This window comes from Crocodylus porosus, unplaced genomic scaffold (assembly GCF_001723895.1).
Source record: "Crocodylus porosus isolate Cpor-Errol unplaced genomic scaffold, CroPor_comp1, whole genome shotgun sequence".
NCBI classification, from domain to species: Eukaryota; Metazoa; Chordata; order Crocodylia; family Crocodylidae; genus Crocodylus; species Crocodylus porosus.
In genome coordinates this window covers 74812904-74835371 of record NW_017728947.1, presented here as the reverse complement: position 1 = coordinate 74835371, position 22468 = coordinate 74812904, and the positions used below count along the sequence as shown (strand labels likewise).

The window sequence follows — 22468 nt, the reverse complement described above, 5'->3', positions numbered from 1 at the left end:
TTCGAGCTCCTGGAGGCTAAGTTCCAGTTTGGTCCCCAGAAGTGAGTCACACCACAAGCCACAGAGACAAAGCCTTTATTGCTTGCAAGCAGGTCGGCCTGGAGTCATGAGACTCAGATCAAAGCCGACCCCGAGTGCCTATTCTCCATTGCTTATACTCAATTACAAGGTATTGGAAAATTCCATTAGTGCAGGCGTACTTTGGGTTACATAGGTGCGAAATTGGTTGCAAAGTTTGGGACTTTCTAGCTGTTAGCTTGTGGTTCACCTTCTCACACAACAAAGCGGAAAAACAAGTTGCAGGTGCTTCTTTGGTACATTCTTGTGAAAGCATAAAGCATAAGAGTAAGCAGTTCTAGCCCCAGCTTCTCCCACACTGTCACCCTTGTTCACTCTTACTGATAGCTAGTTAGTGACCAGCTAGTTAAAGCTTGGGACTTTTAAGTGCCTCAGGCCCAATATCACAGAGTTTAGGATGATTTCTGTGATGAGGGGGTGGGGGCAGAAAGATGGGGAGTGGGCTACAGCAGCCACCGAGCACGTGCAACACCATCCCTTTGTGTGAAACAGAGTAAGCCCTGTCTCATGTGAATGCACTAAGCTAGTATAAGTAAGTGATACTCCTGCATCTGTTAGCTTCTGGGGTGATCCAATTTCACATTGGCATACAAACTGGTTTTACCCTGTTTTGTTTGGCACATTCATTTATCCACCTCTGGGTATACTGTGGAAATCAAAAAATTGTGGATTCCTGTTCCTCCTCCTATTAGTTGCTTAGTAGAGAGAGGAGGATTAATACAGTAGCTTGGTAGAATTCTCAGGAAGATTGTGTCTGCATTCACTTAGCTTTGGTGTAATGAAATAGGTGCTGAGAATCAGGAAGACTGTTCATCAAAACAAAACACAGGAGACTGTAAAGAGGCATTACATTTATAAAAGCAACTGAGGGTTCTCTTGGGGCAGCAATGAATGGATTACAGGTGTATGAATACTGTTGAAGTCCCTTTGGAAAACTGCCTTGATTTAATTAACATCAATGTTGAAAGCCCATTGGGACAAAATCAAAAAGCAATTCAGAGCAGCTGTGTAACTTGAGCTTTGGCATAGGATGAAGCGGCTAAACTTACCTGATAAGTGGGGGTGCTGGTTTTCTCTGATAAAAACATCCCCAAATTTTCAGATTTAAAAAATCCCAAATCTATATTTTCTGTGATTTTAAAATAAAACGGTGTTTAATTTTAATGACAGAAAATTATCAATTTTTTCTGTGATTCACATTTTTCTGTGATTAAAATGAAAAACCACTAATATCTATATATCTCACTGTTAGCAGGGAACATTTAAATCATTCAAACACTTGAAGGGGCAGTGACTGCCTCTGTACTTACAAACAACCTGTCCTGTGGTAACTATTTCCCACCATTAACTTCCTTAAGATTTACATCTTCTGGTAGAGGTTTTCTAAATAATTAGACCTGGTCTAGATGCCCGGTTCTTGTCTTTTTCAACAAAACCACTAACCTCTTGATTAGTATTTGTATCGCATTCATATCTAGAAGTCATACCTGTCTGAACCATATTATACCAGGTACTGTATGTATGGCAAAAGCAGTCTCTGCCAAATAGCTTTCCATAGGAGTAACTTAAGAAAAGATGTGGCATGAGTAAACCAAACAAGTAAGGGGAGAGGGAAGGAAAACAGTAATATGAGTGTATGCTACACAGGCTAAAGGAGGATGCACCATGGAACAGAGGATATAAGCAGATCAGCAGCTCAGATTGCTTCCTGTCTATCAGTTATCAGAAAGCAGCAATAATTACTGTATCCATGAAACATAGAGTACCTTAGCTACATACCTCAGACCAAAAGGATCCAAGGTAAGACTTAAGAGATTGCTCCTCTACCCCAAAGCTCCATGACAACAGCTGGAAAGATATGAAAAGGGACACTGCCTTCACTTACCTCTTCTCTATCCCCACTTTCAACTAACAAGGCAGGCCTCTTCACCACTGAAGCTACTAGATGAGGCAAGCTGTTCTTTATTAGTTTGAGTTTATCAATGATCAAATGCTGCCAACAGAACATCCCCAGGTCTCTAGTCATGCCAGGGGGGCAAATTCCAGGCAGCTAAAAGTTCAAGGGAACTCATTAAATTGATAAAACATTTAACAAACTGAGACAAAATTCATATTTTTTCTGTGATTAAGATGAAAAACCTTAATCGCATCATCTTAATCACAGAAAAATGTTATATTTTTCCATGATTAAAATGAAACACCATTTAATTTTAATCACAGAAAAATATGGATTTTGACCAACCTTTTTTTTTAATTTGGAAATTGCGGATTTTTTTTAAAATCAGAGATAACCAGGATCTCTGCTTGATAAGACTGAGCATAATTGCGAGTGTTTTGTCCTACTTTAAACTTAAAGATCTGGGACTGGACCCTGTGTCTGTACTTGCAAAGAAAGTTGTGGCATTTTTTTAATCAGAATTTTGGAAAATTCTGGCAGTAAAGTTCCAACTGAATTCAGAATTGTCAGTGGTTAAAACCTCTTCCACTGAACCAGCTCAGCATCAGTAGTACATACTTATACTATATTCAAATTGAGCCAAACAAAATGCAATTTTTTAGATGCTGACAAAGCAAGTAACGTGATAAACGTATTTCTTTCTAGGTGATTTTGGCATAGGAGAAATAAACATGCACCTGAAATGGATTAGTTTGGAACCTGGGTCCAAATTGCTTTTCAGTGTCTAAAATGTTACATTTTGTTGGGACCAATGGTGGGGCTCCCTGCACTTCCTGATGTTCCTAAGTTTTTAGAGATTGCTGCAAAATCCTAGGACATTGCATGTTTCTCTGTAGGGGATGCATAGACCAGATAGTTGCCTTGGGACACTGCTGATGTTTCTGTGTAATAGTGTTCAGTCTTTGTTGCCCTGGGGCTTCATGTTCAGTCCCAGCTGAGACAGCCTTGTTTCTCCCTCCACCATTTCAGGATCTTTTCTCCCTTCCACCCTGGTGTTTCTTTCCATCTCTGTAGTGTTAGAGTCTGCAGAATCTGCTCCTGGACCTTCACATGGGTTGTACTTTAGACCTAGAGTTTATAACTCTGCCCTGCGCTGATGCTTTCTGCCAGTGTTTGTAGCTAAGCATAGGCATGTCCAGCTTATGTAACAATGAGTTCAGGCTGGTGCTCTTGAAATGAACTCTGTCTCAGTTTGTTAAATGTTTTACTAATTTATTGAGTTCCCTTGAACTTTCAGCTGCCTGGAATTTGCCCCCCTGGCATGACTAGAGGCCTGGGGATGTTCTGTTGGCAGCATTTGATCATCGATAAACTCAAACTAATAAAGAACAGCTTGCCTCGTCTAGTAGCTTCAGTGGTGAAGAGGCCTGCCTTGTTAGTTGAAAGTGGGGATAGAGAAGAGGTAAGTGAAGGCAGTGTCCCTTTTCATATCTTTCCAGCTGTTGTCATGGAGCTTTGGGGTAGAGGAGCAATCTCTTAAGTCTTACCTTGGTCTGAGGTATGTAGCTAAGGTACTCTGTTTCATGGATACAGTAATTATTGCTGCTTTCTGATAACTGATAGACAGGAAGCAATCTGAGCTGCTGATCTGCTTATATCCTCTGTTCCATGGTGCATCCTCCTTTAGCCTGTGTAGCATACACTCATATTACTGTTTTCCTGCTCTTTTCCTTCCCTCTCCCCTTACTTGTTTGGTTTACTCATGCCACATCTTTTCTTAAGTTACTCCTATGGAAAGCTATTTGGCAGAGACTGCTTTTGCCATACATACAGTACCTGGTATAATATGGTTCAGACAGGTATGACTTCTAGATATGAATGTGATACAAATACTAATCAAGAGGTTAGTGGTTTTGTTGAAAAAGACAAGAACCGGGCATCTAGACCAGGTCTAATTATTTAGAAAACCTCTACCAGAAGATGTAAATCTTAAGGAAGTTAATGGTGGGAAATAGTTACCACAGGTCAGGTTGTTTGTAAGCACAGAGGCAGTCACTGCCCCTTCAAGTGTTTGAATGATTTAAATGTTCCCTGCTAACAGTGATACAGGATCATTTCAGGATGTTTGTTTTCTAAATTATTTAGAAGGGTTACCTAGTTAATAAGCTGTATTTTCTAGTTATATGAATTTTTAAAAATTGGCCCTTTATTCCTGTTTCTGGGTAGTGAATCTCTCTCTGAGTTTCCGTAGGAGTTCAGGAAAGCTTTGCGCCCCAGCTACAAATCTTTCCCTTTGCACCTTCCACAAGTTCTGCTTACTCCTGCTGCCTCCCTTCTCCTGTCCTGCTTTCTAGCTAGCTTTCTCCATCTTCCACTATTTCCCTTCTCTTGTTCTCTCTGACTTCTTTAAGCCTCTTGCTGACCTTTCCTCACTGAATGAACATAGTATCAGTCTCAAAGTGACTAGCCTGGCAACTCCAGTGGGAAGTGAAGAAGCAGTGAATCCTGACTTTTTTTTTTTGAAGGAGAAGAAAAAAAGACCATAAACAGGGAAGGCATGGGGATGGTTGGGCGGTGACTGATAACAGTTAAGGTTGGGTGGCTGAGGAAGGGTTCAAAGAAAGGGTTTAGAGAGAAGCTATGGAAGAGGAGGCTGAAGTCTGTTTATTAGAAAACTTAGCAATAGACAAATGATATTGAGAGTGGTAGTTGATGGATTATTTTCATAACAACCATGTTCTAGGCATTACATAAGGATCCAGGCATTACATGCTTTAGATGCAATAGAGGTCTTTTCCAGCAGCTTAGCCTTTTCTGATGTAGGTGTACAGATTTTAATTTTGGTATGATTAGTAACAAAATACCCCGTTCTGCCGTAATAACACCACAGCAAGGGACCAGTCAAAGGGCAGGGTTTCCAAATGCAGTTTTATCTCACATGACACGCTGGGGCGCAGTGCTCAGGTTCTCACTTTGTTGAGATTCCCAGTTACTCCTGCTGACAACAGTTACAGCTTCCTGCAGCTGCTTTGCTACACAGCTACTGCACAACTCCGGCCTTTTTGAGATCTCTGCTGGGGGCAGGACTAACAACTGTTCCAGGTTAGGAATGAGCCCCTCCTCATCTTTCCCTAATATAGGATTAGATTAGGAACTGTTTATGTTTGGAACTGTCATAGAGACATGTTAGTGACAGTCAGGAGAAGCTAGTGCTGTTGCTGTCCTGTGAAATCTTTAAATCCCTTTTCTGTGTCCTCAGGAGCCACTCTTGTTCCTGCTTGCTTCGTGCTGCACGCAGCTTTTTGTGGTCATCATTGGGAGGGAATTATGAGCAGGATAGTTTGACTTTCACTGCAGTTCACTAAGGTTTCAGTGGGAGAGCCTTGCTCTTCTTCTGCCATAGGCTACATAGTGTTCTGCTTTGGAGACATTGGAGCAGTGGAGGGAGTTACAAAAGCCAACTGAGGAGCAGCTCAGTGTGACATGGTTACTGCAAGTGTTACTGCTGTAGCTAGGGACAAAGGTGAAGGCTTGAAATCGGAGACAAATTGTTGGAAGGGCTAAACTTGTAACAAAAGACAGAAACCCTCAGCAGTGATCTTCATGGGAGTGGAGGCAGAGATTTGGTGAAGATTGTAATGTGAAGACATGAGGGACAGATGTAGGGACTGGGAGGGATGGCTGCATAGCAGAGTGCGTAGGTGAGGACCATGAGGGGGCACACAGACAAAGTGGTAATATGATTATCTGTAAGGGGCGGGCAGATACGTGGGCTGGAAGCAGCTGATGATCTTGGGCAGAGCAGTCAGATATGCAAGTACATAAAACAGATATGAATGATAAGTGGGATGGACACATGATTTACAGAGGTGTGTGAATGAGAGTGTTGAATTGTGTTGTTACTGATTTGTGCGTGCACCTGCTCTGTTTGGCACAATGTGGCCCTGACTGGATGCTCTTGCTGCTACCAAATAATAAAAATAATACAACCTACTATATTCTCCTCCTCTTTGTTTCAACTATAGACCTGATTAATGGGGGTTCTATTCCTGGCCCTTTGTCTTTACTTTCTTACTTTATGATCTCTGAAGTCATTGCAGGGAGGATTTGGTAACAGGGTGGAGGGTATTGGGAAGGAAGCTGTAGAATCTTAAGACCTAACATGGAAGCATGTGCTTTTGAGACCACAAAGAAGGGTAACATATTGTAAGCTTTGTAAAGAGCTTTAATTCCTTGAAGAAGGGGGAGAGAACAGGTCAAACTGATAAACCAGTTGGTCACAATCCTGCCTGGTTTCAAGCAGAGAAGATGGGCATTCTGAAGGCAAAGTTCCCCTTGAGAAGTTTGGACAACACAGAGGAAGTCTTCAGAAACTGGAGTCTGGGGTATGGCACCATTCAGCCTTCCCTCACACAGCATGAAGGATGTGCCCTATACTCTCTCCATACAGTGATTTCTCCAAGCAGCTGCTCTCAGCTGCAGATGAAATTCTCTTTGTTTGTGGCTTTGAATGACATTTGTGTTCTTTGCCCTGCCAGCATCCCATGCAGTGGTGTCATAGTGCAGAGAGAATGGCCTGATCTCCACTTGAATAGGATGCTGAATCAGCTGAGACTTGAGGTTTTGGGAGAGCCCTGAGGTTGTTAAATTGGGAGTCTTCTGATCTTGAGGCCCAGGTGAGAGAGAGAAAAGGTTCCAAGCAGCAAGTCAGGATTAAGGATACTGGCACTCAGAAGATTTTTAACTAGCCCCTACTGATATCTGCAGCAAAAGGAAGGCACCTTTATTATGAATGAATAAACCAACTAGGTGGAGTTGCGGCTCTGTGTAAGGTACAGCCTGCCTCTTGGGTAGGGACAACCAAGAGGAGTACCTTTTTCTTTAAAAGTGGGAAGTTTTTGTGTTGGGCAGATTCCTTTAAGCTAATGTGCAAAGGAGAAAGCCATTGGTAATATCTGTTCTTGTTTTCTCTTTCTAGGAGCTACTGCAGTTTTGGGAATAGTGATCCATACTCCAGCTGTCCCAAGGTTCGCTTGCAGGATGGCACCTATCTGGCTCATCGGCTTCTTAGTGCTGGCATTGTCCTCTGTATACTGCACTCTTCTTCATTCACAACAGGAAATGTGGTTTCAGGGTCTCTTTCCATCTAACATGTGCCCTGCCAGTGCCAGTGCCTACACCTTTTATGGCATCATGTTTGATGCAGGTAGCACCGGAACTCGAATTCACATTTATACCTTTGTACAGAAGAACCCAGGTAAGCCGAGGTGGCAGAATTGCAGCCAAGAGGTGCATTTCCTAGGGATCCAGCCTGGGAGGTTCCATACCATGAATATATTGGCTTAGACTTTAGCTTCCTTTGGATGACTGCACAATCCCAGGGTTTGAGAATAGCTGGGAAACTTCTGCTAGCTTTGGGAGATGGGTGTTCTCAGTATGTGTAGAAGAGTGTGTGTGGAGATCTCTTCCCTCTTGATCCAATAAATGCCACGTCCTGTGAACCTCATGATAGAGTGGCTTTTTAGAGACTAACAGGTGTCCATAACAACAATGGCAGCCCCTTATCAGCCCATTGTATGAAAATATCAGTGTTTTTTTTTAAGGCTGAATCTGGGTCTCTGTACTGCAGGACTGTGGTTGTAATTTATATGCATTACTATTTTTTTGGCAATCTCTAAGTGGGCACAGAGATGGAAACAGTTTATGTAGAGGGCCAAAGCAGGGCTGTAGCTCTCAGCTGAAGTTGAGAAGGTATGCTGTGCTGTGTACGAGTCAGGTTTCTGGTGGGTTAATCATTGCATAACTCTCATGGAATATTCCCTTAGTTGTAGGTGATAGGAAAAAGCCTTGCTGTCTCCATATAGCTGCACCATAATGAGTTGTGTAGTGGGACAGAAGGAAAGACCATGGCATAATACAGATACATCAAGTGAGGGGCTACCTTCTGCCTGCCTTCAGATAAACATGGCTACCTGCCTCTGTGCTTGATATAGTGGAAAATGCCCTGTTTTTGAAGGTTTTTATGTAGGTAGTTATTTAAAAGGAATGAGTGTTACTGAAGTAATAGAGGTTTGTACTGACCTTTGTCTCTTGATGTGTTGCCTTGTATTGTAACTTGTGCTTTAACTAGTCATTCATGAACTTAGAGGGCACAAAGGTCACATATTTTGTTACATCTCCCAAGGCAAAAGGGAACAGCAATTGTTTCAGGTGATAGTCATCCTTAACTAGGAGAGGGAAGGTAGTTAGCCCTGCTAGTCTGAAGGCAGGCAGAAAGCAGGGCAGGGGAAATCTTGAGACTAACCCTTTCAGAGAAGAAGCATGAGCTTTTGTATTTTGTCAGATGATGAAATAGGCTATTACTACAAAAGCTCGTGTCTTTCTGAACGAGTTGGTCTCTAAGGTGTCCCCCCCCATCCTGCCTTCTGCCTGTAGAAGGAGGGAGATGGGATTACATTACAGGAGGTTTCATGTGAAATGTTTTAGTTAGTATCTGGAGTTAAAGAGCAGCAGGGCCTTGTGTGATTGACTGTCTCATTTATTGCTTTGTTTTATATGGGCAGAACGGCTTCCTGAGCTGGAAGGGGAGATCTTTGAATCTGTGAAGCCAGGTCTTTCTGCTTATGCCAGTGAGCCAAAAAAGGTAAGCATCTGTGGGACTCTCATATGTTTCCACTGCATAGGTCCTCCTCATATTATTTATACCTATCATTTACCTAACACAAATGGATATGTATAACGGTTAATGCAGGGAACTGAGAGAGGTAAAGGGAACTGCACCCAGTTTTTTTACTGACTGGCTCTTTAAACAACTCAGTTCACCTTTGTGCCTTATTTTCTGTCCTGTGAAATGGAAGTGAATATATTTCCCTATTTTATCTGGAGAATGTGAAGTTTATTCAACTGTTTTGAGTGCTTGTAGATCCTCTGATAAGAATATCTAATTGAGCAGCAGATTGTTGTTGCTGTTATTATGTGCATGTGTTCTTAGTCAGGTTCCTCTTCCAAAGTAATGTAAAACATGATTTTGGCCCTAGTAGTATCTACATTCAGTATTTATTTTTTTCTCTGTAGTTGCCCTAAATGTAGTATCACAAGATCCTATGAAAGTAGAGCTGGAAGGAATCGCACAAGGTCATCTAGTCCAGCCCCCTATTCAAGGCAGGATCATCCCTGACTAAACCATTCCAGCCGAGTATCTGTCTTAACCCCCTCAGCATGATTAAATATTCCATTTTCATTCACTAATGACTTTCTTAATTTTTCCTTTTGGGATGAAAGTTTTGAGGATTGGCCTCAGCCCAGACGTGATCTTTTTTTCTTGGAAGTGTTGAAGAAACAAATTTGTTCAGTTTCTGTTACCAAGAAGAAAAGCGTGTTTTGCTAACTTGAAAAATGGGAGGGTTTTGTTCAGGAACAACTTGAAGACATGAACCATGAAAAAGTTAAAGTTTGCATGTGGCAAAGCTTGAATGAGCAATTGTCTTTTAATAAGCTTTGCTGTGGAAAGTTAGTGTAGAAGCTTTAAAGCATTTTCAGACGCACAGAATGCAAATATTTTGTAAAAGTCGCACAGTTTCAGGTTTCCATAGCTAGGTTTATCATTTTTATAAACAAGGAAGTTAAATGCAAACCTTACATCCATTTCACCATGGTGTGGGAAGATAAAGGTGTGTGTGTCTGTGCATATGCACACCTCGCTGTTGCATTTAGTCTTGAGGCATAGAAGAGGAGTGTTGGGAATGTAGGCTGATTAAATCTGATCCACCCTTGGCCTAACTTAAAACCAGAACACATTATTTAAAGCCACTCACCTGACTCTATACTTGTGCAGCAGCTCCTAATGGAACCAGCCATGTGGAAGCAGCTAGTAAAACAGCCTGCAGGCTCAGGCAACAACCCAGTTTCTCTCCTCTGTTGCCATGGTACTTGCCCATGAAATATTTGCAAGAGTACAGGTGGCCTAACCCACTGAGCCATCAGTGATCCTTCACTCTGAGCCTGAACACCAGTTTTGCCTGCTGGTAAGTGGAGAACAGAGGAGGAAAAGAAAGGAGAGAACAGGAAAGTGGAAATAAATGGGGGTTGTGAAAAGAGGGAACATAGTTGAGGTATGGAGGATGACTCCCATTCATATTTCAGTTCTACTAGGAGAAAATATTGGGAACTGCTACCCTATATTGAACCATTCAAGTTTCAAAAGTTAATGCACATGCTTGTTAAGGAATGTCTGGTTGAAGATTCCAACAGCAGCAAGACAGTAATTCTTTGGATCATCTTGAGGGCTAACACTTGGGAGTTAAGAGATCTGAATTCTCTCTCTGATTCTTCCCCCGATTCACTGTGTGACCTTGTATAGTCATGTTAGTTTTCTGTCTCTCTGGTTCCGTATCTCTGAAATGGGGGTAATAGTCACCTACCTCACAGAATTGTTGTGAAGACCAGTTCATTCTTTATGAAGTGGTACAATTTTTGGAAGGAAGATCTAGAGATGGGCAAATGATTATGGAATCACTCATGGGAGCTATGAATTAGACAGTCAGTCTAGTACCAATCTTCTAATGCCTCCCAGGGTTCCTTGTATTTTTCACAGACACCTGGCAAGTGTCAGCAATAACAAGAAGTAATTTTGATCTCTGTATTCTGCTTACCTGATCTACTTTCCATCACTTTCTGCCTTGGGCATGCTTCTTAATGTTAAGCCACCAGAAGTACAGGCACTTGGTTTATTTGCATTCTTTTTCATAAAGGAATCATAGAGAATTAGGGCTGGAAAGGATCCTCAGAGGTAATCTAGTCCAACCCCCTACCAGAGGCAGGATCATCCCTATCCAAACCATTACCCATAAAACCATAATCTAAACTCTTCATAAAAATACTGTCAACCCTGACACAGCACAAGAAATAACACCCTAACCTGCCACAAGTAAATCAGGGGAACCATGGCAGCCAACATCCTGCTTCTATGAAAGGTTGTTAATATACCCTCAAGAAATCTCAGGTAGAGGGCCATATACCCTGCTACAGAGAGAGACAACCCCCCCCCACAGGCCATACCAGTTTGACAATGGGGTAAAATTTCTTCCTGACCCCAGATACGGTGATTGGGTCTGACCTTGAGCAGAGGGGCTAGATCCTGTACCCAGGAACCTCTGGCTTTAAGTCCCAGCAGGAGCACTGGCACCCGCCCCCCCCCCCCGCCAAGTCCAAATCCCCAGTCTTGTCTGAAGCTGAGACCCAGTGCCTCTGAGGAAGACTTACAGACACCCTGACACATGTAGCAGAAAAGCGGGGAGGAGGCAGCCAGCAAAGCCCAGAAGCATGGGAAATACCCATGGTAGAACATAGGTGTAGCTAGGCCTGTATCATCCCTGACTGGTGATTGTACAACCTCTTCTTAAACACCTTCAGTTTTGGAGAGTCCACAATTTCCCTAGGCAGTCTATTCCATTGTCTCACCATTTTAATAGTGAAGAAGTTTTTTTCCTGATAACCTGTTTAATCCTGCTTTGCTGCAACTTCAAGCCATTGTTCAGCATCCTACTCTCTGCAGCAAGAAACTTGGGCTGGTACATAAAAAACACTTTATCCCACAATGTAATACATGTGTGAGTCTGTTGTCAGGGCACTCTGAATATGTGTGCTTTAGTTTTAAAGAGAGGAGAGTGGGACAAGAAGACTTTATGAAGTAGTAAAGTGCAAACCCAGTACCAGATGGACTGAATAAACATTCACTATAAAGAAACATGATTACCTTCTCTTGTGGCTTGGTTTTATTAATGCAAAATGTGAGTAACAAATAGGCATAAGGCTTTGCTGGAGAGGAAGGCAAAAACCTTCCTTAGGGCTCTTCCTTCTCTTTAGAGAACTTGTTACATTCAAGTTCTAAGGAACCGTGGCTACTTTAGTGAGGCAGCAATAATCAACAGGATAGGGCAGCTGAAGAATCCTGCTACTCTGCTATATGGAGCCAGTGCTGGGGAGGGCTGCCAGAGGTTTCAGAAACCACATGTGACCTTGTGCACAGGCTGGAGGACATGATGGAGAATGGCAGCCTGGTTCCTCTCTCCCTGATGGTCTCTGACTCTTGTGATAGGGTAGTTGGTGCACTGATGACATCCTGCTAATTTAATGTTACAGGAATTCATTTTGAGGGAGACTATGTGAACATGAAATATCAGGCAAGAGTGAATGGCTTTTTTAATTATCTTCTGCTTCCATGTCAGCAGCAATCAGCTCCCTGAAATTTTACCAGATGGTAACAGTGCAGAGGAGTGAAACTGCCCATAAAGGAACAGCAAAATATTTCATGAAGAAATGTTCACTGCTGCTACGCTGCACAAAGTGCTATAACATACTAAGTAGTTGAAGACTTTGGGCTAGTTCATCTAGTTCCTTGTACAATTCCAGTTTCACCGTTTGAAATTAATCACACTGTTTGCTATTCACCAACTTGACATTCTTATCTCATTTCACTGTTACATTGCACTGAGTGGAAATCCACAAATACCCTCGCCCTTCCTTCTCCCTTGCCTCTTACAGCAGTAATTACTTCAGAAAAAATGGTGGTATTGTATTGCATGACTTCAAGACTTGAAAGATATTTGACTTTTCCCCCCAAAAAAATTAAAGCTTAAAATTCCATGAGCAAACGAGTCAAATTCCCTCTTCTGACAAGAGCTGTGTAAACAGGTGTCTCCTCATGGTTGATGGTCAATCTGTTTTTTTTAATCTTTGTCTGGTTTTTCTGAGGGGGCTGTCGCTGTGAAACCTGAGCATGCTGCTGGCCTTCTGCATGTACTTCCGTTCGCTCTGTATTGTCTCTAGTAGTTAAGATGAAAGAGGTGATACTGAAGTGAATCCTGCTTTCTGCTCAATAGAGAAAACAGTGTAGGGGGGAAAAAAACAGCTTCCATTTAATTTTAGGGTGCAGAAACTGTCAGAATACTGTTGGAAATGGCCAAAGAAGCTGTGCCACAAAGTCATTGGAAGAAGACCCCAGTGGTGTTGAAAGCTACTGCTGGACTGCGGCTGCTATCGGAGCAGAAAGCCCAGGCTCTGCTCCTGGAGGTAATGATACCAAGGATCGTCTTTGTTCTGTAGTGAGGTCTTTCACACAGCATCTTTCACGGTTCATTTCTCCATGTTCTTTGCCATGCCAGAGTCAGCTGTGAGAAAAATAGCTGTAATTCCATAAGGGTGTACAACTCACAGACCCCAGAACCCTCCTGCTATGATTTTGAGATCCTGCTGCCTTGATATAGGCAAGATGGTGTGTGGAGAGGGGACCCAGTATGTGCCCTTCTTTTCTTTCTGGCATCCTGAGAAGGATGGGAAAGCCTTGCCAAGGATATTCTTGCCTTACTACTTATAGCCTGGGAGGGAAAGGGGAGCTTTGTCTAATTCCTTTGTTGCAGAGCCAGACAATTTAATAATCTCTGCTCTTCTCTTAGGTGAGAGAAGTCTTTGAGGAGTCACCGTTTCTGGTTCCAGACAACAGTGTTAGCATCATGGATGGATCTTATGAAGGTGGGTGTTGAGAAGGCAGGAGGGGGGAGAGCAAAAGGGACAGAAATAACTATGGAAGCAAGAAGGAATGAGAAGTAGTCTCCTGGACTGAAGGAAGGAACAGACTGTGGGTAGCTTTCAAGATATTTGGAACCACCAGATACAGTTGCATTTGTGGAATTTCAACTACCCAGGTAGCTATTTCAGCTACAAACGCAGGCAGGCAAAGAGTTAATAAGGACACTATGATGTATAGAGAATCCTACCAGAGAAGAAGCCTGTATTTGGTACTAGGTGAACAAAAATAGCCAGGGTCACTGCTTCATACATCTTCAAATCTACAATACAAGGAGCCTGAACAGTTGAGTGCTTGCCCATGAGTAGTGGTAGGAGTAAAGATTGTACAGTAATCTGCCATCTTTGACAGGCTAAAGTGGGCAAGCAGCAAAGTCTGACACCATTGGAAAGTGCTAAATAAGCACTGAAGAGATTGCTCTCAGGACTCATTTTGTTACATGTCTCATTAACAATTCAAAACATGAGGTAAAAGACCAGCTAATGAAATTTGCAAATAACTGTTTGGAAGCATTGCAAATACTACTGAGGAGAGAAATAATACATAGGAACCTATGAGGGACTGGAAACCTGGGAAAGTAGTAAAACAAGATTCATCTTGGAAAACTGCAGCTAATCAAGTAACCAAGAAACAAAAGCAGAGGAATGGCTGCAAAAGATAATGGGATAAAGTGGCCAGCAATTTAGAAATGAATTTGCAATATGGCATAGCCACAAAATGGGCCAGTCCGAATTTTGGCTGTATATCCAAAAGCTTCATCTCAAAGAATAGGGAGGCAATAAGACTTCTTTATATATTTCTGATAGTGTTATGGGGTGTTATGTTCAGTACTGAGCATTGCATTGCCACAAATGTGTTGCCAATTTGATGGGTGCTTTGTAAAAATCAGACAAAATGCTCAATCTGCAGAACAAACTGATGTATAGGTAGGTGAGGTTAGCTGACAGGCAATGGGGAAGGGTATAAGTCTGCAAATAATGGAAGGAAGAACAGATAGGGATGATAAGGGTGATAATAGCATGTAGAGAGAGGTAGTTAGCCATGTAGTCTGAAGTCATATATAAGGTAGGGCAGAGTGATACCTTATAGACTAATTCAGAGGCATAAGCTTTCACAAGACGGTAAGCTGTAGCTTATAAAAGTTTGTCTCTCTGAAACAATGTATTAGGTAGGCCCAACAGAATGCAGTAGAGCCTTTAGCAGTTTTTATTTTTGAAGTTTCCTCCCCAAACCATTACTTTCAGCTGGCATCTCACCAGTGGTCTTTACCCAGATACTACCCAGTCCCAATGCCAAATTCAGTGGCTGAAGTAGACAGAGATTTTCACATTTTGCTGTGTACAGACACTTGATATACATCTCGGCTATTTGGAAACAGTTTAACCCTGGACTCAAGCTTGGATTTTTCCAGCAGAAATTACCTGGGTGCTTAGTAGTATAATACATTATCAATATTCCACATCAGTTTTGTTTTATTTTAGGCATAGTTGTGTGTTTTGAGATGGGATGTGTATTTACTTTTCAGGTGAGGGATTTAAGTTCATGAAAGTCAGCTACTGCCCAAAGGAAATTACATGTGCTGCCTTAATTCTGTGCCCGTTTGTGTCATCATCATGATTGTGGGCCCAGTTCTTGCTTACACACAGGCACAAGTAAACCGCACCTCACTGTCTCCTCATGTGATTCTCATCTTTTACACGTGTCATTCTGTGGTAAGTTTAAGTAAGCTGAGATGTTTGGGGCAGGCACCTGTTTATCTGAAAAGCACCTAATGCTATACAAATCCTGACAGACCTGTCCAAAGGGGATGAAGGGGTGGCAATTGCAGTTTTAGTGATTATTTTTTTTCCCCCCCCTTTTCTATAGGAATTTTAGCCTGGATCACTGTGAATTTTCTGACAGGTAATTAATTAACTCTGGATGATTTTGCCCTGAACTGAATCACTTCCACAGAAGGGATTCAGTCTCTGTTCCTCACTTCCTTAGCTAGCTTATTCTCCCTCCCCTCTCCATTGTGGAAGCAGAGCTAAAATCAAGGAATTTTTTTGTGCAGAAAATGGCAAAATCCTGCTTGGAGCACTGCTTCTTTAACAGGAGAAGGAATGCTGGGCTGAAGCATTCTGAGACCCTGCTCAGGGCTGTACTAGCTAGGCACAGCTGTCCAAACAACTAGATCCAAGCCTTGTAACTGGGGAATGCTTATGTCAATCTTTTTTGAAAGAGGTAGAAAAGGGTTGTAAAATGGTTTAAAACCCACTGGGAATTTAACAGCAGAAGTAGAGTAATGGGGGAGTTGTTAGTATCTAAACCTTGCCAGGCAGGACAAGAGTTAGCCCAAAATAAGTCCCGAGAATGCAGTCTGGTAACAGAGAAAAGAGGCAATGTCCAGGAAACATTTGAGTTGCTGGAAGATGAGGCTGTGCCTAACTGAAAGGAAATAGCAGAAGTTGGAGCTGGAGCTCAGAGTGTTTGCCCCTCCCTCCTTTTGTTCCCCAAGAGTTAGCTAAATCCTGGGATTGTACATATCCTCCTCTATAGCCTGCTAGATTGTCCCTCCACACAGTGTGTTGGATATGTAGAGATTTACCCTCCTTCAGCTCTATGGAAATGAAGTTGGAATCAAGTATGTGTGTGTGTAAGGGGGAGGAAGGAAAAGGCCATCCTTTCTGTTTTTGCTGTTGTCCAGATATCACCCCAGTATATTCCTGAGACAAAGTTTACGTTGGGATTTCCATCTTCACTGTGTCTATTTCTGACTCTTGAACCTGTAAGGCCAAATCAGCCCCTCCCTTGGAGCTGTAAACCACAGTCTCCATGAAACAGCAGTCTCCAATTTTGCAACGTGAATATAGTGGGCTAGTCTGTGTTATTTTCCACAGGGCAGCTATATGGCCAGAACCAGCAGACAGTTGGGACTCTGGACCTGGGAGGAGCCTCAACTCAAATCACATTCTTGCCACGCTTTGAGGTGAGCAATGGACACAAATGTGTGCAGTAACATCATAACAGTGGGCCTTGGTGCCCGGGTATTCTGAGGGCTTGGTTTGTCAGCGCCAGCACCTGCTCTCCTTCATACCGACAGTCAGGTAATAACAGCTTATAAACAGAAGATCCTGTTGAAGAAGAAGAGAAAAACAAAATGAATGAAAACAAAGGAAAGCAGCTTGTCATCCAGCCCCAGGCTAGAAGAGCCTCTCAGTGCTGGTTAGACCTCAAACCTTACAAATGCCTAAGGTTCCTGAGGAGGCTTTTTGCATGTCATCAGGAACTCAGAGTCAAGTCTGTGTCCTTCTGTCAAGGACAGGAGAGAATGCCCTTTATACAGCATAACCAGGGTATCTCTGTTAAGCCACACTCTATCCCTTCACCTCTTTTTTTGTGTCCAGAGAGACAGTCCACACCTGTTCAAGCTTGTAAGAAGTTCTTTATCTAAGCTCTTTGGGAACAATTTAACCCTAACCCAAGCTTGTGTTTTCCCTACAGAAGTCATCTGGGTGCTCAGTAGTATAATAGTGCTTTATCAATTGTTAACATCAGCTGTAGTTGTTTTAGGCATAGTCATGTGTTCAAAAATGCACAAGAGCTAGAGTTTCTACCTATCCAATCTTTTCTAAAGTTTCCCATGCCCAAACGATTCTGGCTTCTAGGACACACAAATTTCCCTAATAGTATTTGTTCCCTGTAAAGTAACATTATTTCATATCAGTATGTTTCCGTCCTGCACAGTGGTGTTCTGTTGAAACATGATACAGAAGTTTATCTTGCTCAACAGAGACTCAGGTGTAACAGGCCCATGCTCTCTTTGTGTGGTAATACCAGCTTAAGTGGGGCCCAGGACTGGAACAGCGGTGGTTGTTACAAACCAAGGGATTTTAGTTCAGAGACAGAAATATGAAGGGGCCAGGAGGGACTGCAGGACTCACTGAGGTATTTAATTGGAATTTTTTGTGAAAAGGAGTCTAGAACCAAAAGGGCTTCACGAAGAACTGAAAGGGCTTTATGCAGATGAGGACTGATTTGCATTAGCCAAGCGATATGGAGGAAATGTCCACATTTCCTGCATGTACACTCTGCCTAGTTCTAGTGGGTACTGTCAGCCTCAGAGTGCTAAGCACAAAACTCATTTTTTGGAGGAAAAAAATCCCCGCTAATAAAAGGTCACAATTTTGAGAGAGACGGAGTCCTCCAAAAACCCGCCACTACTGGAAGAAAAGGATGATTGGGTAGCTTACAACTGAACACAGCTGTGGAGAATTGGATTCTCTCCTTGGCTCTGCCACAGAGTTCCTTGCAGTATGTGGCAGGTCATCTAGATCATGCTTTTCACCCTGGTCACAAATTATGCACTTTTAATTTGTCCATAACTTGAGACTTTGGGGTGATATGCTGAAGTGTAGAGTGCTTATAGCTGCAACTGAAATCAATGGGAGCAGTGCTTTGAATGTGTGCAGTGTTACAGCATAAACTGTCATCTGAAATTAGATCCCCCAAATTAGCTAATGCTTTTGGATTTCATTTTCAGTCCTTCAGTTCCTTCTATGTAAAGTGGAATAATACTAGGTCCTCCTTCCCGAGGGACACTGTGAAAAGAAATGAGTGTGTTTGTGAAGCATGCATGCTGTAGTGATGAGCACTATATAAAAGACTGTAAGGAAAGTAAAAATTCTCTGTATGTAATGATTAAAACCAGATGCTTTTGTGAGTCATAGAAATCTAAAAAAATCTTTCCATTTACTTCATTTTAGGAAACCTTGGAGCAAACCCCTGTGGATTTTCTTTCCTCGTTTGAAATGTTCAATAGCACATACAAGCTCTACACCCATAGGTGAGGAGTAAGCTGCTGCCATCTCCCTTGGGGAAATCAGTTCTTAAACTCACTGTCTCTTTGTACTGAAATGCTGCCAGGATTCTTCTCACTTTTGGCACTCACTTTTGGCTGTTTCTGTTGTTCTCTTCTAGATAGAGTGAACAGCAGCTGCGTCACACCTTGCCATTGACCACTAATGCAGTATTTTAAGAATTCGTTTTTATCCTGTTCCCTTACCTATAGCAGATGCCTCTGGCTGGCCTTCCTTTTGTTTTATGCTCCTTTACCCAAAGTATTTCACTCCCACCCTCTTTAGTCATCACATTGTACCTTGCGGTCAATATGTATTAACCTGTATTAATTAGGTTTTGTTGCATTGTAATTCCCAGCACTGAGTCCTTGAGTTCCCTCTATGTAAAACGGGATAATAATACATTCTCATTCCCAAGAGGTACTGTAAAAACAAAGATGTTTGTGTAGCATGTAAAGATGAGCACTGTAGAAAAGATGACAAGGAAAAACCGTTCTTTTGAAGAAACATATTTATATCAATCCCCTTTTCTACGCTGTGCTTCTGCAGAGTCTTTGCTATTTTGCACCTCAGAAATTAACGTAATTTCTTTTTTGAGTTATTTAACAGCTGCTTTTTTACCCAAGGAACTAGATCCAGGCTCCTTGTACACCTGTTTTACATTATTCTCTTGGTAGTTGGATTTCTTCTTTTGCCAGGGAGAAGCTCTAAAATGTTGTGGGGGGAGGTGGGATTGGAGGCACAGAAAGGGAACTTAGTCTGCACATGCTTAGATTTGGGACTGGCAGTGGGTGAAGCATCAGATGAGCCAGGACAAAACTGCAGTGTTATTGTTGTTTGCAGTTATTTGGGTTTTGGACTGAAGGCTGCCAGACTAGCAACGCTTGGAGCCTTGGAAATAAAAGGTATGTTAAGGTGAAATAGCCGGGTTGGATACTTGAAGAGATGCATGGAGTTAATCCTGTAGCTGCTTCCCCTTTCTCATGTCTCCCCTCCACCTTGATCTCTCCCTTTTCTCTATATCTTTGGATTGATGGACCTATCTACAAATATATTTTTCACTATCAGATGACAAGCCCAACTGTAGAATATCCTGCAGGATGGAACATGTTCTAAAGATGAGATTTCCTCTTAATGTAGAACCAGTTTATGCAGCATGTAGTGACTTGGATTTCCTAATTTATAATTCCCATTGGATAAATTATAAGGGACTGGGTTTTTCTGTCCTTCATCTGGAATGCTGATCACAGATTATGGGGTGGGGTGTGTGTGGGGAGGTGTTCCTTGCCCTTCTTGACTTCCCTCTGTGGTTTCATTCCAGCAGGGGATGGACAGATGTTGCGAAGCTCCTGTTTGCCAAAGCAGCTAGAAGCAGAGTGGCATTTTGGGGGAGTGAAATATCAGTATGGTGGCAACAGAGAAGGTAAGTTGAGGCAACTTGCTTCTGCTAGACAATGATTTGAGTGCCTAGGTAAGTCTCAAACCCTGGAGATAAGGTTTTTCTTAGTCAACACCCTTTCTGTTGTCATGTTCTTTTGCAAGATGTCTCTCAAGGCTTTAGGGAAATGATCAGGCCAGTTGGCCCTGTAGGAGTTGTCATTTAACAGTGCAAAATGCTTTAGATCCCTTTAGCAGGGGAAGCTTTGGAGCTACTTATCCCATTGCAGTGTTATGGGAACTGAGCTCATAAAACTCATGGGTAGAACTGGTTTTACTGAGGTGATATCATCTCTGTTGTATCATATTCAGTGGGTGAAAGCCTCTTGCAGTTGGAAGACTGTTGGTAGTCCTGTCTCTGACCAGGATATCTAGTAGATGAAACTGCTACCGTCAGGTGATTAAAGCAGGAGAATATGGGAGTATTGATACTGATAATTGGTACTGGTATATGCTACTGTGGAGACTCTGAGGGCAAAGTTTGGGTTTATGTCATTGGAACAGGACCCCTGAAGTGATAATGCATGGGGAAGGAAAGGAAACTTTAAGCCTTTTAATAACAGTGGCTTTGTACAACACAGGGTCCCTGAGGCAAAGTATGACAATGGGAGATTCCCTCATACCATGGAAGCCTCTGCAATATTGCCTCTGAGGGATTCACACATAGCTCTGCATATAAGTGCTGTACTAACAGCACCAGGCACTAAGGTGGGCAGATCCTGACTGTGTCCATGTGCAAGGCTGGAATAGAGTGAAGAGAGTTGCTGGGATGTTGTGGAAGAGAACTTTCTTTTGGGAAGAATGTCTAAACTCTTCACCCCTTTACACTCTGTGCTGCCTCCTCACTTTTTGAGGGTTGTGGTTTCCTCCTTAATTTCTCCCTTAGTTTTTTTGTTCTTGCTGTCCCTTCTCATCCTGTTGTTACTGGTTCCTCCAGACCTGATCTACCTTCATCCCTGTGTGTTTTTGCCCTGGCAGGGAAAACTGGATTTGAGCCTTGCTATGCAGAAGTGGTGAAGGTTGTACAAGGAAAACTACACCAGCCAGATGAGATACGCAGGAGCTCCTTCTATGCCTTCTCATATTACTATGATCGAGCTGCTGACACCAACATGATAGGTAAGTCAGCTCCATGCAGTTTGCCTTGTTCAGTAAATGAAGCTTTCACTGTCTTGTACTCTGCTCTGTGCATCTGAATTGTACTTGAACTTCTGCCTGTTCTCTGCACAGGATCCATCCCTTGCCTCAGTGCTGGGCTAAGCTCTCATTTGAACAGAAATTTCTCAGGCTTGTGATGATGACACTTTCTCATTTCTTTCCTTTCAGACTATGAAAAGGGAGGAGTTCTAGAAGTGAGCGATTTTGAAAGGAAAGCTAAAGAAGGTAAGTAACACTGTGAGACCTGCAAGGTAGAGGAGGGGAGATGATAACAATATATATAGTATTTATGTATGGTACATATCATATATTTGATTTAAAAATATATACAAATGAGTTAACTTTAGCGGTCCAACCTGTTCCTCTCCATTGTTTAACAGATTCTTTAATTTTTATAGTAGAAACAGATATTGAAGAATATGAAGTAGAGGGTTAGTAGCCTCACACATCAGTTTGGGAGTGGGGGGTGTTGTTCATGAAGGTCAGTGGGGAAGAAAGTTGATTTATCCTAACATCAAGTTTTCCTTCTAGATTCCAGGTCTCTTGAGTCGAGCAGACCAATGGCTTTTTTTTTTTTCTAGTTTACTATTATCTTTTTAACTCCCTAAACCACCTGGATTGTCTTTGCAATTTCTAAAAGTTAGCCTGGCCACCTCGTCTGGTTTTCACTCTCTTATTGGCTTGTGTTAGTTGTTCATGAACCACCACCAGTTGTAGACTTGTTTGATCTTGGTATTTTTCAAAACTAATGGAAGCCCTATTTTGGTTGTTGTCAGGTTGCTTTTCATACTGTCATCCAACATTGAATAGGACATTCCTGATAGCTAAAACATCAGCCTAAAGAGTGAAATCCAAGACCTGAATATTGAGAACTCGCTGTTTTTCACCAGGAGAGTCTAAGTTTTATGGGCCTGGGGTGAACGTCTTAAACAAACCCAACCTCAATTTCCACCCCTCACCCCCCCAAAAAAAATCCCATAATTGATGCAAGAGCCCCACTGGTTTAAATATAGGTTCCTGGGTGACCTATATGCTTTAGATATAGAAGTTAAGCTCTTAACTTCCCTAGCAATTTTTACTTCTGTTTGCCCTAGATGTTTAGATTCTAGTTCTCAAGGCCCGATCCAGCACTCACTCAAGTTAGCATAAAGCTTGCCATTTATTTCAGCTGGGAATTGAATCAAGCTATAATTTTATGTGTAAAATGGTTACACTGCTTAAAGCCTGTAGAAATAAGCCCAAGAGTCAAATGGTCTCTGCTCAGAGTTTATCTAAACCAGTGGTTCTCAACCTTTTGAGACTTGAGGCACCCATCACTTGACTCAAGGTTCTCTGCCATAATTTATGTGAATTGAGCAGCGCCCCATTTAAAAAACTAATTTATTACAGTGCTTACCTCCTTGCAGAGAGGCTGGGCAGTGGCCAGGCTTGGATGAGCCTGAGTTTGAGCCTGAATTTATCTCATTGTACTCACAG

At 42.3% G+C, this 22468-nt stretch overlaps 1 protein-coding gene across 4 annotated transcripts in view; it reads left to right on the top strand.

The window, feature by feature from the left end:
* ENTPD5 (ectonucleoside triphosphate diphosphohydrolase 5) overlaps window positions 1-22468 on the top strand; it is a 40085-nt gene that overhangs the window by 10448 nt on the left and 7169 nt on the right. For 3 of the 4 annotated variants that reach the window (XM_019551695.1, XM_019551694.1, XM_019551692.1), the window contains exons 2-12: window positions 6954-7232; window positions 8539-8618; window positions 12902-13045; window positions 13429-13504; window positions 15426-15461; window positions 16439-16527; window positions 18305-18384; window positions 19241-19302; window positions 19719-19820; window positions 20813-20953; window positions 21161-21217. In XM_019551695.1, the coding sequence (XP_019407240.1) occupies window positions 7016-7232; window positions 8539-8618; window positions 12902-13045; window positions 13429-13504; window positions 15426-15461; window positions 16439-16527; window positions 18305-18384; window positions 19241-19302; window positions 19719-19820; window positions 20813-20953; window positions 21161-21217 (1084 nt within the window). In that variant the 5' untranslated portion in view covers window positions 6954-7015. The remainder of the gene's footprint in view (window positions 1-6953; window positions 7233-8538; window positions 8619-12901; window positions 13046-13428; window positions 13505-15425; window positions 15462-16438; window positions 16528-18304; window positions 18385-19240; window positions 19303-19718; window positions 19821-20812; window positions 20954-21160; window positions 21218-22468) is intronic. The other variant, XM_019551693.1, reaches the window with a different exon arrangement.